Source organism: Aegilops tauschii, chromosome 3, assembly GCF_002575655.3.
Source record: "Aegilops tauschii subsp. strangulata cultivar AL8/78 chromosome 3, Aet v6.0, whole genome shotgun sequence".
Taxonomy (NCBI): domain Eukaryota; kingdom Viridiplantae; phylum Streptophyta; class Magnoliopsida; order Poales; family Poaceae; genus Aegilops; species Aegilops tauschii.
The window spans coordinates 421,972,825-421,988,957 of NC_053037.3; the positions used below are offsets into that span (position 1 = coordinate 421,972,825).

Genomic DNA, 16,133 nt, shown 5'->3' on the forward strand with positions numbered 1-16,133 from the left:
TCCTTATCCTATTCGGCCTCCTTCCTTAGGGGGGTGCACCACCCCTTGTGGGCTGGTGTGCTTCCCTCCTATGGCCCATAAGGCCCATTATTCCCCCGGGGGGTTTCGGTAACCCCCCCCCCCTCCCGTACTCTAATATGTACCCGGTATGCCCCGAAGCACTTCCGGTGTCCGAATATCATCGTCCTATATACGAATCCTTACCTCTCGACCATTTCGAGACTCCTCGTCATGTCCGTGATCTCATCCGGGACTCCGAACAACATTCGGTCACCAAATCACATAACTCATATAATACAAAATTGTCATCGAACATTAAGCGTGCAGACCCTACGGCTTCGAGAACTATGTAGACATGACCAAGACACCTCTCTGGCCAATAACCAACAGCGGAGCCTAGATGCTCGTATTGGTTCCCACATATTCTACGAAGATCTTTATCGGTCGTACCGTAATGACAACATACGTTATTCCCTTTGTCATCGGTATGTTACTTGCCCGAGATTCGATCGTCGGTATCTTCATACCTAGTTCAATCTCATTACTGGCAAGTCTCTTTACTCATTTCGTAATGCATCATCCTGCAACTAACTCATTAGTCACATTGCTTGCAAGGCTTATTATGATGTGCATTACCGAGAGGGCCCAGAGATACCTCTCCGATACTCAGAGGGATAAATCCTAAGCTTGATCTATGCCAACCCAACAAACACCTTTGGAGATAATTGTAGAGCATCTTTATAATCACCCAGTTACGTTGTGACGTTTGATAGCACACAAGGTATTCCTCCGGTATTCGGGAGTTGCATAATCTCATAGTCAAAGGAATATGTATATGACATGTAGAAAGCAATATCAATAAACTTAACGATCATTATGCTAAGCTAACGGATGGGTCTTGTCCATCACATCATTCTCCTAATGATGTGACCCTGTTCGTCAAATGACAACTCATGTCTATGGTTAGAAAACTTAACCATCTTTGATTAACGAGCTAGTCTAGTAGAGGCTTACTAGGGACACTGTGTTTTGTCTATGTATCCACACATGTATCAAGTTTCCAGTTAATACAATTCTAGCATGAACAATAAACATTTATCATGATATAATAAAATATAAAATAACAACTTTATTATTGCCTCTAGGGCATATTTCCTTCATATTTGCCACAGACTTAATGCATATGTGAGATTATGCCATGAATGATCACAATTATAACTATGCCCAATTCTATCAATTGACCAATAGTAGTTTGTCTACCACACCGTCGCTGTCCTTTCGAGAGAGATGCCACTAGTGAACCTATGCCCCCCCCCCCCGGGGGTCTACCTTCCATCAACTCCAAAGCTTCTACCATTGCTCTTTACTTTTTCTTTTTTACTTTTTGTTACTTTGCCTATCACTATCTGCTTTTAACCTTGTGGCTAGCAAGAACAAAGGGGAGTGACGACTCCCTTGCCTTTGTTGGTGTTGGTGCAAATCTTGCCCTCTTGTGTTTTGAAGATTGTTGACAGAAACGGGTGTGGGCTGATTTGTTTGCTAGTGCACACAGAGAGAAATAGTTCATGCAGAACCGAAGAGGAATGCCATCTTTGGTGTCAAGTTCGAGGAACTTCACCGAAGGGCATTTGAGATGCAGAGAAGATTCAATCGTATCTCTCAAGGCCATTCAGGCGAGAAGATTGATGTGGAGAAGTTGACCCCTTAAAATCTATTGTTGTTGTGAAGCAATTGGTTCGATGTCGTCCGAAGAAAATTGTCTGCAACTGAGAAAGCAGAAGACGAAGCAAAGATGTGGCATTCATTTCCTTCTTCTTCCTCTCTTTATTGAGTCATAGGACCTCCGTAATATTAAGAGGGGTATAGATTCTCGAAGCTTAGATCCACTGTGATGCTTAGCCCAAACCTATGCAAGTATGAGAGAAATATCTTTATGCGCCGAATGATTACGTGTCAGCAGAAGACGAAGTTCTTCTGTGCTGCAGGAGATATCTTTCGGACTGAGGAGTTAGCAGTTCTCGCTCGGCAACAAATGTTACCATTGTGCTCAAAATCTTACCGTTGGACTTGTGTCGTTCAGCCATTGGTTGTCATACATGTCCATTCTGGTCATTTCCTATCAGGGAAGGTCGCGGCTATAAATAGCCATCCTGCTCCAACGTTGTCCGCTGGCTGCTCCGCTTAAGATTTCTGAGAAGATTGATTGAGCATCCCCCTCCCCGAGTGATTTGAGTTTAACATCCGCCGAGAGAAAACCAAGAACCAAAACTTAGGCAGTGGTTGAGCATCACAGTAGTTCTGAGTCAGAGTTCTTGTACCTATTACTCTTGAGAGCTGCGCACTCTCTAGACGGATAGGTGTCGGCTCGAGTGTTGAAGAGTTGTTGTCTTCACCGAGCAAGATCTTCAGCAACCAAGAGTAATTGTGGTTTGTGAAGAAGGTCTGTCAAAGGTTGGGAGATCGCCGATAAGCATCTATCACGAGTAAAATCAATTGGAGTCTGATCAGCTCACAGTTGAAGGATAATAGGACGGAGAGAGGTTTGCTCCTGTGTTCAATCACAAGTCCCTCCAACCAGACATAGTCCTTTGGCAGAAGGACGAACTGGTCTACCAAATACACTTGTCGCCATCGAGCACCATGGGTCCTTTCTATTCACTCAATATTTCATTCAGGAATTATCTTTCGTGCTCTGCAATTATCATGTATTTGCTCATGATTTGATCATTTATCATTGGTGTGTAAATTGTTGCATATCTCTCTTATCTTTCGAGCAGTATTCTAGTACATTCACCTTTGCCTGCATTTACCTTGCTGTTTGCATATAGTTTCCACTCATGCTATTACAATTGCTTGTGTGTTGCATTACCATCGTGATACTCAAGCCCATAATCTACTATACTCAAGCTATCATTGTTTCCTATATCGAAGATTTTGTTCCTCAGTAGGATACCTTCCTAAGATTCATCTCGTTCAAGTTTATTCCGATGCTATGTTTGGGCTAGATGCAAAACATTTGAAAGAATTTTTGAATCTCCCTTTCACCCACCCCCCCTCTGGTCGATATACTCTCGGTCCTTACAGTTGAGTACAAGCAATTGTTTTGTTTGTGTGTAGGTGCTGCAAACGTTGTTAGTGTGATGCCTCCTACTGTTTCGATAAATCTTGGTTCTTAACTGAGGGAAATACTTTCTGCTCCTGTGGTACATCAACCTTTTTCGGGAAAATCCAACAACTCCTATGGGAGTAGCAGGCCCCACCCTCCCTCTACTTTCAATCAAATCTTGCCATGTCAGCACATAGATATAATTTCATAGGTATGCTTCATGGGTGTAGAATCTCTCCTTTTATTACGTAGATAGATACACGTGTGCTAGTGCTTTAAATCAGTAAGGCTACTCATAGTGGGGAGTTATATACTAGTAGCATACATATGATACCAGTGTATGATACTATCTTTATAGTGCATAGTATAATAAATTAGTACCATAGATGATCTTACTTATTAACATGCATGACGTATAGTAACATACTCCCTCCGTAAACTAATATAAGAGCGTTTAGATAACTAAAGTAGTGATCTAAACACTCTTATATTAGTTTATGGAGGGAATATCATTTATTATGATATGATATCTACCTATGTTACTTTAACTCTCTCTCTCTCTTTTTTAATTGTCTGCCACATCGGTGTGTTTGCTAGTCTCGAGTGCTTGATACCGGCTAAGATACCATCACTATGGCCAGCCTAATGTCTCGAAAATGAATCCCGCAAAAAAAAGGAAATGATAAATCCCAAACGTTCAGGGTTTGACCATAGCAAATCAAACGTGTTAGATGACAATTTTAATGACGCGAGGATGACAAGTTTACTTGACATGACTGAGTATGGAATTGCAATAGAAAACGTTCGATTTACCATGCTCAAATCCCGAACATTCAGTCGTTATCGGGTCCAAAAAACGAGAAGTTAGTGCGACGAAGACGTGCGACCAGCTGATCTGAAAGATAAGCTCCACGCACGGCAGAATAGCAGTAGGAGTATTACTTTGCAGCGTGAGTCACTGCGCACCATGAGGACTAGAGCATGATCTCGAATAGCAGCAACGCACCGTGATGCACTTTTTTATTGGTGTTTGCCCATTTCTAGTCGAGAATATGCATAATCAACTCTACAACAGTCTGAAGTGCTTCTTTTCTTTCGGAACGACCAGTCTAACTTGCTTGACTGAAACGCAATTAAACACATTGTACTGACCACATGGCCTTACAGTCTCCCGTCCTTAGTTCTATCTAGTGATGATCGAGGTGACATGTGATTGATGATTTTCAACCTTTGAAGAATCTTCTCCACGACTGCCATGGAAGAAAACCACCTGACAAAGAAGCAGGACAGCACACCGTCACAACGTCTGCAGACCAAAGGGTAAACAAAAATCTACTCACGCTACGGGAGAACTGCAGTGAACTGAAAGCATAGAGTGCATACCACACCCTTGGCATCGAACATACAAATCTTCCTTCATCACGAGGCCAGAGCCTCCACAGATCTCACATTTCTTTTGTTCAATCTAAACAAAGAGAAGGCCATCCATTATAAAGCAAAGTGTAGCAATAATGACCAAGTTTGAAAGGGGATAATATATATATCAGCTGTGGATCCGGTGCCCTGACTCATAGGCCTGACCGTTCGAAGAATACTGCTACAACCCTAAGTGAACTATTAATATTTCCTGAGCGGCTGGTTAGCAGTGTTGCGTTGAATTTAGAAGGCAAAGGGCGGTAATTTTAGATTAGATATTTCCTGCAGCCAACGAACAGCAAGCAGGAGCTCTCATACAAGGGCAAGAAACAGAGCCGGAACTCACAATTCTTTTGCTGAACTCGACCCCTGCAACGACGAAGGGCGTCACTCCAGCTGCAGAAGGAAGAGGACCGAAAGCCGGCAGATACCATCAAATACAAGAGTTAGCCGGAGGGAAGGACAGGAAGGCGGGAAACAAATCAAGCGTTGACGCATGGGCCGCACCGACCTACAGCACCGAGGACGATCTGCCAGGTGACCTCCGCGGGCGGGAGGTCGGCAACTGCGGCGGCCGAAGGCCCGTCAACGGCCCGGACGCGCACGGCAGGAGCTCTCTTGCCGACGCTGCCGAGGAAGAGGTCGTTGCGCCCGGGGCCCGGCAGGCACGGGGGAAACGCGCGCGCCTGCATCGCCGCCGTGCCGCTCCCACCGCCGGTTTGCAACGCTCTTTGCCCGGTAATCTGCACCAGACTGGGCGCGCACGTCGCGGACACGTCCACTTGTCGCGATTATGCGGTGGAAACACGCGCGAGGGTGAGGGAGAGGGCCCCGGACTTGCCACGCGATGCTCTTGCGTCCACGATAAACCGAGCGGAAAAATCGTTGGCGTTTCTATGACACGTCTCGTCCGCGGTGTGGGGCCTGGGCCTCGCGGCAGCAGAAATGCGTTTTGGTGCTCGAGCTCCATTGAGCTCTTTTTTTTTTGAAAAAATCAAAACAAATGTTTCAAAGTTTCGAAATATTCTGAAAAAAATACACAATGTCGTATGATATATACTGCATGTTTGCAAAATTTCATGACAAAATACATCGACGCATGAGCTACACAAAATGACAAATTAATGATTTTGAAAACGGTATAAACCAACGATTTTAACTCTTTTTTTTGGCTCCACTTGCTTCTCTACCTTGTCCGGAAGTAGTTGCGTTGTGGGTTGAAGGCGGCGTCAGAGCTAGGGTGGTGGCGGAGCTAGAAAGGGGCGGTGTGGACAAGGCAGAATAGACTTAAGGAAGATGGCAACCCAGGCTAGGTTGGAGAAGATTTGGAGAGATTTGAAGAGCTTACATTTTAAAGGCGTGGTATTGAAACTAACAAAAACAATACTTATATTATGGGACGGAGGGTACATATGGATTGGAGATTGTAGTTTCAAAATATTTTTCAGAATTTTCACTTCCCAAGACCAGTATCAGCCGTCCAAATAAAGAGGTAAACCTACCACCATATAGGGTTCAGGAATACTACTAACATAACAAACAATTATTAAACCACATCAGTTAATGGAAAATGCACAGGAGCTCCTGGGTGCGTCACCCTCTATATGAACATCAAATTCAAAAAATACCAGAAAAATTCAAAAAAAACTGGAATCTTGGGATTTCAAACCTGGGTGCCCAATCTACTCCCATGTGAAGTTTCATGAAAAACTACCAAGAAATGTATCCGTGACAAAGAAAATACAGTCCGACCTATGATACATCCAAATAGTTTTTGTATGTAGGATTTTTTTAATCTTTTTTACTGAGAGTACCATGAATATCATATTTTTTTCATGAAACTCTGCACAGGACTAGATTAGGCACCCAGATTTGATATCCCAAAATCCCAGATTCTATTTCAATTTTTCCAGTATTTTTTTGAATTTAATGTTCATATAGGAGGATGGAGCACCCAGGAGCCAAAAATCCGTGTCCATCAGTTGACCTTGTAAAACCACACTTTTTTTTTGCTGGGTAACAGCAATCAATGAAATATAATACCAGAAGCTTGTTTTAACAAATTATCATATTGTCAAATGTCAACAAAGTGAACTTTAAATTGACATGCGCCTCGCATGATCATAAAATGCTCATATAGCTTGGTCAGACATCAGTCCAAGACACCTATAGTAATTGAAACATGACGCAATTACCAAAAGTAGGCGATTCCTGAAATCAAAGTTGACAAAATTACAAAGACAAGTCTTACAGTTCTAAAAAAAAGTTCTAGGTGTGTTGAAGTTGGTGGAATGATCTGCTTTCCTACCAGCAGATTCACTCATCATCGCCGCCAAATGCGTCCATGTTGTTGTTTTTGTTCTTTTTGCTCATACACGCGCCTGCAAAATGATGGATCGTGTTCTTAGAACCTCTTAATCAAACAAAGGATCCCAGGGCAACCATGTGAATAAGCAAATATCAAGAGTTGAGAAGTGCCATCAAGTTCATATATAGTTTGGTGGCTGGGTTGTTAGCAATTCATATTTCAGACACGTTAAAAGTTCTTCACCGAGCATTACAGTTCTACAACAAAGTGGAAGTTCCTAAAGCAGTACCAAAACCTACGAAGGTAAAAACCTAACTTCCTTCTGATCCCGTCAGATTAAGTCTAGAAAAAAGGAAGCTAAGCAGCACTTCAATACTTCAGGAAACCTCCACTTTGTCCAAGATTGCTCTGAATAGTAGCTGAAAAACAAGCTAAGTAGCACTTCACACCTAAACTGATTGCTGGAGCCTACCAGGATTATACACTACAAAAAGCTGGAAACTAAAACATCAAGCAGACACCCATCGTACATAGCGAGGATATCTAAATAGTAAATATTACCCCCTCACCCTCAGAAACAAAACCAATATGATTGGTGGATTAACATGTACTCCCTCTGTAAACTAATATAAGACTGTTTAGATCACTAGTATAGACCAATATAATTGGTTCTTCATTTTGATCCATATCTCATTCAGTTCCTATAAATAACAATCCTCTATACATATGAAATAATATCTACTTGACATCAGATGAGTTTGATTTGTAATTGGCACAAAAATAAAAAATGATATGCTGGCAATAAACCTGATCATTTCGAAGGGCCTATTTGGTTAAAAGCTAACGCTGCCACAACTAAGCCAAAAAAAGTAATGATTTACCCCTCAGGACAGTGGTAAAAAATATACCAGTATTAAAGAAAAAACCGAGTCTGTACTCATGAGTAACGTGACTAGTAAAGTCACAGGCCACAACTGTGGCAGCCAACCGAACACTCACTCACCCAAGAAATTATGTGCGCCTAACCTTAGGTCAGGCAACCTTTGGCGGCTGGAAATCAAACAGTCCCCAAGTGACTGACAGTTGTTGAAGGTTAATTATTGTGCATGTTGATTTACATTTATATTTAATCTGGCCGCATATGTTTCAAAGTTGGCAAGCAGGGCCTAAGAGAGTGATTATCAAACAGTGCATTCTAATGCACACAATCAGTTGCTGCATGTGTTTAGACTTTAGATCATCGGAAAGGGGGATTTTCAGGATATGCTACCACTTTTGCCTCACTGACGCGCGGTAGGATGCGCTGAAAACACAACTTAAGTGAGTGGCATGTGCTAATTTTTTTAATAAAAAATCCTGCAAACTGCAGCTTCTTAATTGCATTATGGAAGTTACTATGTTCTTCAGTGTTATAATTATGATTCAGCTTCATACATGCTACATATATCTATATATTGTTTAAGTACCGAGTAGGTTGTTCACTTTACGTCCACTGCTCGATACTTTTGGACGAATGGTACGTCTCTCACTAAGGAGCAAGGCAGCGAGCGTACACCAGAATTAAACTAAAACATTTTAAGCGTCTGCATGTTCACCAGGACAACCAGAAAATGTTAAAAACAAGTCAAAGCCAAAGTTTAGTTCAGTTCATCCTAACATACGGGTCTGCTTCGAAAATATGGTCAAAACTACCTTTAGCAGACTTCATTGAGAATATATCATCAGTATATAACATGGTCATAAACCTGTCATGCGTATAAATGCCAGTTATTTGAACCAAATTAAGGTTGTCCAAAAATTCTGTTATGGCAGTATGAGCAAGGAAACTCTCAACCTTTTTTGTCCCGGCAAGAACAAAAACAATCACTACCAATCATGACCGCAAGAGTAGCTGGTGTACTTTGGTTTAACTTGATAAATTACTTCCTTGTTGGACAAACTGTTGCATGATGCCCAGTTTAGTGTGACAACCAATATTTTGTTTCTTTGCGGCACGGACCCAAGTCACTAAACAGCTCTGCCAAGCTGATCGAGTGTGATGCATAAACTTGTAGTCGTAACACTAATTGTTAGTTTTGGAAAGCATTGCACAGGTTGGATTCACCTCATATTCCAAGAATAGATTACCTACACTACATCTGGAAGCAACTAGAAGCCTGTAGCTGATACAAATACAATTGCTTACCTTGAACGCTCAAGAAATTCAGCAGCAATGTCACGGCCTTCAAAGGATGCAAGGACAGGTCTGATGTCAGAAACTCTTGCTGTAGCGACAACTGCAGGATTTGTTAATTTATCAAGATTCCAAAGGTGGCAACACCTAGCAGAACACAAAAACTGGAAGGAAAAACATTCAATTCCATATAGCTTACATTCAAGCAATGGAATAAGATCAATCAGTTGAGTGTCCTCAGCTTCAAGCTTCCATGGTTTGATCGGCAAACAATTTTCAGGCTGCAGGCATGAGTCAAGAGCATGCCCACTGATATAAATAACTCGTGCAGGGTCTCTATTCAGCTTTGACAAATCCTAATAAATGACAACATAATGTAAGATGGGACAATTGCATAGCACTGCAGAACATCAGATACCTTAAAAATCAGGAAAGATCACATTGCCTCAATAAATATGTTACTAAGACCTTATAGTATTGACAGGTTTTTAGAATAATATTTACCACATTTCAATAGGATTGAACAAGCATTATTCATCACCAAAAGAATGACTTGGTGGGGAATTGTCAGCACACTATTCAGTAACTAATCACCAGATATAAGCAGCATGATCTACCATAAGGTGATTGTATTAAAATGAATTTCCATGATTAATCTCCATAGAATTTATTTTGACTAGACAACTTCTCAAGGCACATAATATGTAACTGAAAAAGTGGGGAGAAATAACCAGTACATGATGCTAGGGGTGTTCAAAAACAGTTTCCTCAAACCGTCCAAAATCTGCCACGGTCCATCTACTCATTTTTTTACACTGCCCAAATAGCTCAAGCCGGTCAATACAATTACGACTCTACTAGGCTATCAAGTAGCCGGGTTAGACATTTTGTCCCAATTCTTGATTGGACACCCCTACATGAGGCCTTAGCCCTATCAATACATACAGCCCCTCCCAGTTAGGTCTGGTAATGGGCCTAGTTCATCAGGGCCTAAAAGGGCTAGGATCCTCTAACGCACTCGCATCCAGACGCTTTGAAATAGGCCACAGTTAATAAGGTAGGACCGGATTGGATTATGCTATAGAATGAGTTGGGTAAGGGTCAGAGTCTGGTTTATACACCAAGGGGGAGGTCCATTCTAGTCAAAAGGGGGAGGCCCACAGCAGTCCAACAGCAATGATGCCAGCAGCACACTCCTGGCGCCAGCGACGCAAAATCGGTGGCAGCATGAATGTCATTAGAAACCCCAAAATAGTGCAAAAGCATATATGCACATAAAGCTATGCAACTCTCTATATGTTGCAAAAAAGAAAACTTGTAAGAGAAGGCATGACTAGTGCATAATAGCATGTCTCTACAACCCAACCTATAGGGGAGACACAGTGGTGCTGTAAAAAAAATAAACTACAACAATGTAAACATGTGAGTCATGATCGCTAAAAAATTTGTGCAACAGATAACAAACCTTGTCAAGATGTAAGAAAAGTAAAAGTATGTGCGACCAGTTCTAGCATTTAGCATATTTCAATCCATGTTGTGCCAACATATAGCCTAGCACCTTCTAAATTACTAGGAAAAGTATACATTTCAAAAGACATCACACAGGATACATGAGACTTATCTGACAGATAGGGGGATTTGAATTAAAGCATCAATAACATAAACTGTTTCAACCAATATGTAACATATTAACGAACTTTCCAGATTGATGGGTATTGAGCTACACAATTAAGCAGCAGGTAAGATCCCCATACACAATATGTAACATATTTACGAACTTTCTAGAGTGATGGGTGTTGAGGTACACAATTAACGACAGGAGCAGCAGGTAAGATCCCCATACCCGATAGTGTTTTCCATTCACATATTTAGTTGCAACTCTTGATAGCCTGTGCCGGACACAGCCTTTTGCATCCAGTCTTTCCATAACAGGATCAACGTACTACACATGTAACAAAGTTTCATTTGAGTTAGATTTTGCACACACACACACACACACGCTGAATAGTTAAAGAATAAAACTTACCATACTTAATTGATCAGAATACACAACAACTTCATAGAACTTCGCAAGATGTTCCAAAAAGGCATCCACTCCTGGTCTCTTGAAAGTCCTCCATCCTCTCTCACGCTATAAATATATATATGGAAACCAGTTATTATAAATAATTCTTCATCAACCAATATTCAGCACCTGGGGGGGGAGGGGGGGGGGAGCCTGCATACTACAAAACTAAAATAGGAAGGCTTATATAGAGGGGGGAAATCAACCATGTGTTACCAATGAATCTAGTACATATTTTATCTTTTGAGTTTCTATACACCTTGCTTTAGTAAATTTGTGGTATATTAACAGATTTACTCATACAGTCATACACTTATAATACATGAGCGGCAGGCACAGCAAACAACAAGATTCTAAACTTCACAGGAAACACAAGTTCACCTTCCAATCTGAGTATACAAGAGTCTCATTCAGATCCAGAACTATGGTAAAGACATGCTGTTCTTGAGGAGGTAGATCTGGAAGGAGTTTTTCTGATGATGGTTCAACAAATCCCTGCAGTGCATATAATTGTTAGTATCATAAAGAACGGATAGTTTACAATATAAAAGATGGATCACCAATAGCAAAAGGTCTATCTTTTTTACTAACCTGAATTTGATCTTCAATTTGGCTCCTGACATCCAAGTAGAGGTCAATAGCAGCAGCAGGAACTGCAGAACAGAACATACAGTTGACTCAACCGATAAGGAACATAGGCAGACAGTTAACAAATAATGTAGTAATAGATGTTAACTGAAGAGCCTATCTAGCTGGTCAGGTTAATCAATAAGCTCATGTCATGCTCCTTCCCAGTGATGTGCATTTGTAGAGCAATCTAGAATATGCTTATACAAACATTATCATGCAATGATAAGCCAGGTTGAATAGATTATAGCCAACAATTTTAGTACCAATGACACACGCTCTTCATACAAATTCATCGCAGTAAATGAAAACATATAATTTGATGCATACAGTCTAACGATACGCAAGCTCCTGTTAATAAAGAAACGTGTTCCCTAGCCACTGTATACTACTTAAAAGTGAAGAGACTTGATTATTCACTGGTGTGAGAAAAATTATCCAAGGTTGCCTGGAAGCTGCCAGTTTATGTACCAAGCAATCATAACAGGATAGTGAGTTGCTCATTAGGTGAATGAAGAAAATGTCTGCATGATATTTGGCAATCCGAATCCAAGAGGTAACAGTAAAGACAAGGAATGAGTGTGCAGTAGTCCCTACCTTTCACAGTTTCCGAATAAGCCATAGCCTTAAACTTCTGCACACATGAAAAGCCATTATTGTCAGACAAGATTGACGGTTGATAACCAGTGGAGAAAGTTATTGCTGTACACTACTTCAGGTTTTCTCAAACCCCCATAATGCAAGCCTCCCATAGAACATCATGTTCCAGACCAAAAGATTTTTGCATCCTTCTGATACATGCCAATTCCTTGCTACTCGAACCAAACGACCAAATATTTTATTCCACAAAGTGTAAGCTCCTACATAGGGGATGATGCAAATCACAACAACAAAAAATACTACTACCATGCATTATATGTTACAAGTTTATTGCACACCTCATCAGATCCCAAGTTCACATTTCCTAATCTCATGCAAATGCTGCTGCTTAATGTTTATGCAGTCACGCAACTGACCAAACAACAGGATAAAACAACACGAGCACCCAAAAACATGATATGTAACCTCAAAGCCGGACAAGTCCTCGCTGATTGGGAGCTTCGAGTTCTTCCGGAACTCCCGCGTCATCTGATCCACTTCATCCACGGAATAAGCTACAGAGACGAAAACACGAATCATTCCCTACGAATCACACGCGCGACACCGGACCAAACCGAGCGATCCTGCGGAGGAATACGGATCGGAGATCGCACCGTATGTGACATAGCCTGTGGCGCCGAGAGCGGCGGTGACGGCGGTGAAGATACCGGCCTTGAGCAGACGGAAGGAGCTGCGGGCCCCCGAAGGTGGCGCCGGGGAGGGATCGCCAGCTGCGGCCGCCTCCTTGGGAGCGGAAGATGCGGCGGCGGCGGCAGGCGCCTCCTTCGAAGCGAGGGATGCGGCGGCGGCGGGCGAAATGGTGGAGAAGGGGGCGGCGGAGGACCTGAGCGTGAGGGCGAGGCGCGACCTCGCGATGTGGGACATGGCGCGGCTTGCGAGAGGGGCAAGGAATGTGGGAGGGTCGTCGGATTTTGGTTTGGCTCGCGCCGAGGGTTTAAGGAGAGAGGGGGCTGACTGAGGCGCCCGAGCCCGAGGAGGGGGGAGAGGAAGGAGGCGGCGGCGAGGCGATGGGCGAAGGAGGTGGAAGAGTCAGGGTCTAGGGGACTGACTGTTGCAAGCTGCCCCCACTTGTCAGAGGCTAGCAGTTTCTCCAGGGCTCGCGAGAGTGGCATATGCGTGCACGATGCGTTTTGTTTTGGAGGGGGGCAGGCCCCAGGCGTGCGGGCCAGATGCCGGCGCGGGGACGTGGCCCAGTTTAATTTCGTATTCAGCCTTCTTGAAATTTCTTGTTTTCTGCGCGATAGCTATATATATCGCCCGCCACGAGCAGTATAATATATATATATATTGCTCGCCTACAGCCCGGCCCATTAGCGGGAGCGTAGAGAAGCATTAAGCTGTTTTAGAAAGTTTCCAGAACATTCTGTCGAAGGTTTTGGAACCTTCATCCGGTTTTATTTCTTTCTTTTTATTTTTATTACTTCCTTTTTCGGTTTTCTTTCTGTTTTTATTTTTTGTTTCCTTTTTATACCTTTTATTTTTTCTATTTTATTTTTTATACAACAGTTTTTTATAAATTGGCGCACATTTTTAAATAGTGAACATTTTTTAAAATCGTGAATATTTTTAAAAACAAGATAGTTTTTTTAAACCATGGACATTTTTAATTTTTTTTGAATATTTCTTAAATCCTTAGTATTTCAAATTCATGAACATTCTCATTTCACGAACATTTTTTCAAATTCATTAATATTTTTCCAATTCATGAACATTTTTTTAATTTGTAAGCTAACGGTTTTATTGAAATAAACTATTTTTAAAAAATGAAAATGACTTTTTTAGTGCCCACATACACACATTGTACCCTTTTTCTTATTTTCACACTATGTTAACGATTGTCAGAAAATATCACGCTACCCCACGAAAGCAGCGGCGCAATTTATGGGCCCACCCAACTGGAGCAACGATATTTATCGACAAGTGAGCAATGCCTTGACGGATATCGCTAGAAGCGATATATAGCACCATCCTTGTTTTCTACCTTAAGTTCTTCGAAAAGCCTTGTGCTAAGATCCTGAAGGCGAGATATCCTAATGAGCACACCTTGACGCCCAGCCTAGAGACGACATCTCTTACTTGTGGTGTAGCATTTTACATGGTGTGGACTTGGTTAAGCAAGGTTATATTTGACGTATCAATGATGGCACAAATGTTAAAATATGGTTCGCCCCCAAGGGTTCCTATGACCTCATCCAAGAAAGTGATCATGCCACAAGGTCCTAGTTTGCTTGACTGTGTCAGAAACCCAATTATCCTAGTGACATGAAGCTAGGATGAAAGCTTGGTGAGAAAGATTTTTTGGTCGGGTGATGCATGACATATATTTCAAATTCATCTTTATTATATTATTCAACAAAATCTTACAAAATAAATACATGAACCAACCCGGAGCCATCTTTCCGACGAACATTGTCGCCAAACTTACAAGGTTGATGATGTGCCCTGACCTCGCGCCAACACACACCATGTAATCCGGTGGCCTCACCAAGCCGCCCACCGGCTAGCTGGGAGCACCAACCAGTCTAACAGATCCTCGGCGCGCATCGCATGCGCACACTCTATAATCAGCTGCCCTCATCTTCCGCTGTCCCATCTTCAAGGGTGATCGATGAATTGAACTTGCGATACCCTTCTTTCATGGACGCCACCACTACGCTAGATAGCGTCACCACCCTACACTCGTCCACCCAGACGTAACCGTCGCCTACACCATGTTGCCGAGACGTGTCGTTGAAATGGTAAATACCACGCTACTCCACCTACATGCCATCTCACGCTGACTCCAAACCACCAGCAACTCCACCACCATAAGCAGTCCTCGGTCGACACCTTCAGGAAGAAACACGATATGCAGGTGTCATCGCCACCCAAAACAAGGGAACCGAGGTTTTCACATGCGCTCATGGAGGAGGTGAGAAGGATAGGATCCACGCCGAAGCCTCCAGGAGGGAGATCGGTGCCACTAGGCCTTGACTTCAGTGAGGCCGTCATGTTGGCATGGAATTTCCTCCATATCCATGCCCACCCGCCAGATTCATCCAACCAACACTGGGAGACAACGATCGAAGTCGCCAGGACCGGAACCAGCACGAACCAGAGCAGATCAAGTCGGAGACGACGCGGCCCATGGAACTCTGGCAGGCCAGCGAGGAGCCGTCGGCACCATCCCGCCTAGATCGACAGCCATGTCGCCAGACGGACGTCACCGCCCAACAGTCGTAGTCGCTGGCCACCACCAAGAGCAGGCGCCGCACTACCTCACCCGCCGCGCGAGATGCATGAGCACAGCATAGGAAGCATGACATACCCTAGCCATCTCACGCACCACCACCATCCATCGTCGTCGTGTGCCAGCAACCACCACGAAGAGGACACCAGTCGAGTTACCCCGAGGAGGAGGAGCGGAGCAGGAGGGCCGTCGAACGAAAGGAGATGGCGGCCGCCTGAGTCATCCTGCTAGGGGATGACGTGGGGGTAGATTTGGTTGGACGTATACACACCAAATGCCCCCACATATCCTTCCCCCAACTTTGGAGCATTCGGTTCTTGTGCTTGGTGAAGGAAATACGCCCTAGAGGCAATAATAAAGTTGTTAATTTATATTTCCTTATATCATGATAAATTTTTATTATTCATGCTAGAATTGTATTAACGTGAAACTTGATGCATGTGTGGATACATAGACAAAACAATGTGTCCCTAGTAAGCCTCTACTAGACTAGCTCGTTAATCAAAGATGGTTAAGTTCCCTAACCATAGACATGTGTTGTCATTTGAT

At 42.9% G+C, this 16,133-nt stretch overlaps 2 protein-coding genes across 4 annotated transcripts; both read right to left on the bottom strand.

Moving 5' to 3' along the window:
* Positions 1-4,098: 4,098 nt before the first annotated feature.
* Positions 4,099-5,350, bottom strand: LOC109745317 (uncharacterized). The gene is made up of 4 exons (XM_020304436.4): positions 5,034-5,350; positions 4,869-4,918; positions 4,490-4,571; positions 4,099-4,376 (listed from the first exon to the last, which is right to left on the bottom strand). The coding sequence occupies exons 1-4, from the start codon at positions 5,212-5,214 to the stop codon at positions 4,330-4,332; spliced, it is 360 nt and encodes a 119-aa protein (XP_020160025.1). The 5' UTR covers positions 5,215-5,350; the 3' UTR covers positions 4,099-4,329.
* A 1,209-nt stretch (positions 5,351-6,559) lies between these two features.
* LOC109745315 (mitochondrial import inner membrane translocase subunit TIM50) lies at positions 6,560-13,438 on the bottom strand. Of its 3 annotated transcripts, none has more exons than XR_012205228.1 (11): positions 12,949-13,438; positions 12,761-12,849; positions 12,293-12,329; positions 11,660-11,721; positions 11,450-11,563; positions 11,030-11,134; positions 10,847-10,945; positions 9,203-9,359; positions 9,016-9,106; positions 6,774-6,903; positions 6,560-6,688 (listed from the first exon to the last, which is right to left on the bottom strand). XR_012205228.1 is itself a non-coding variant. In XM_020304434.4 (11 exons), the coding sequence occupies exons 1-10, from the start codon at positions 13,217-13,219 to the stop codon at positions 6,846-6,848; spliced, it is 1,083 nt and encodes a 360-aa protein (XP_020160023.1). In that variant the 5' UTR covers positions 13,220-13,438; the 3' UTR covers positions 6,560-6,733; positions 6,831-6,845. The 3 variants fall into 3 exon arrangements, 2 of the variants coding, with proteins under 2 accessions (XP_020160023.1, XP_073366833.1); XM_020304434.4 differs by having other exon boundaries at positions 6,560-6,733; positions 6,831-6,903; XM_073510732.1 differs by having other exon boundaries at positions 6,560-6,903.
* Between the last annotated feature and the right edge of the window lie 2,695 nt (positions 13,439-16,133).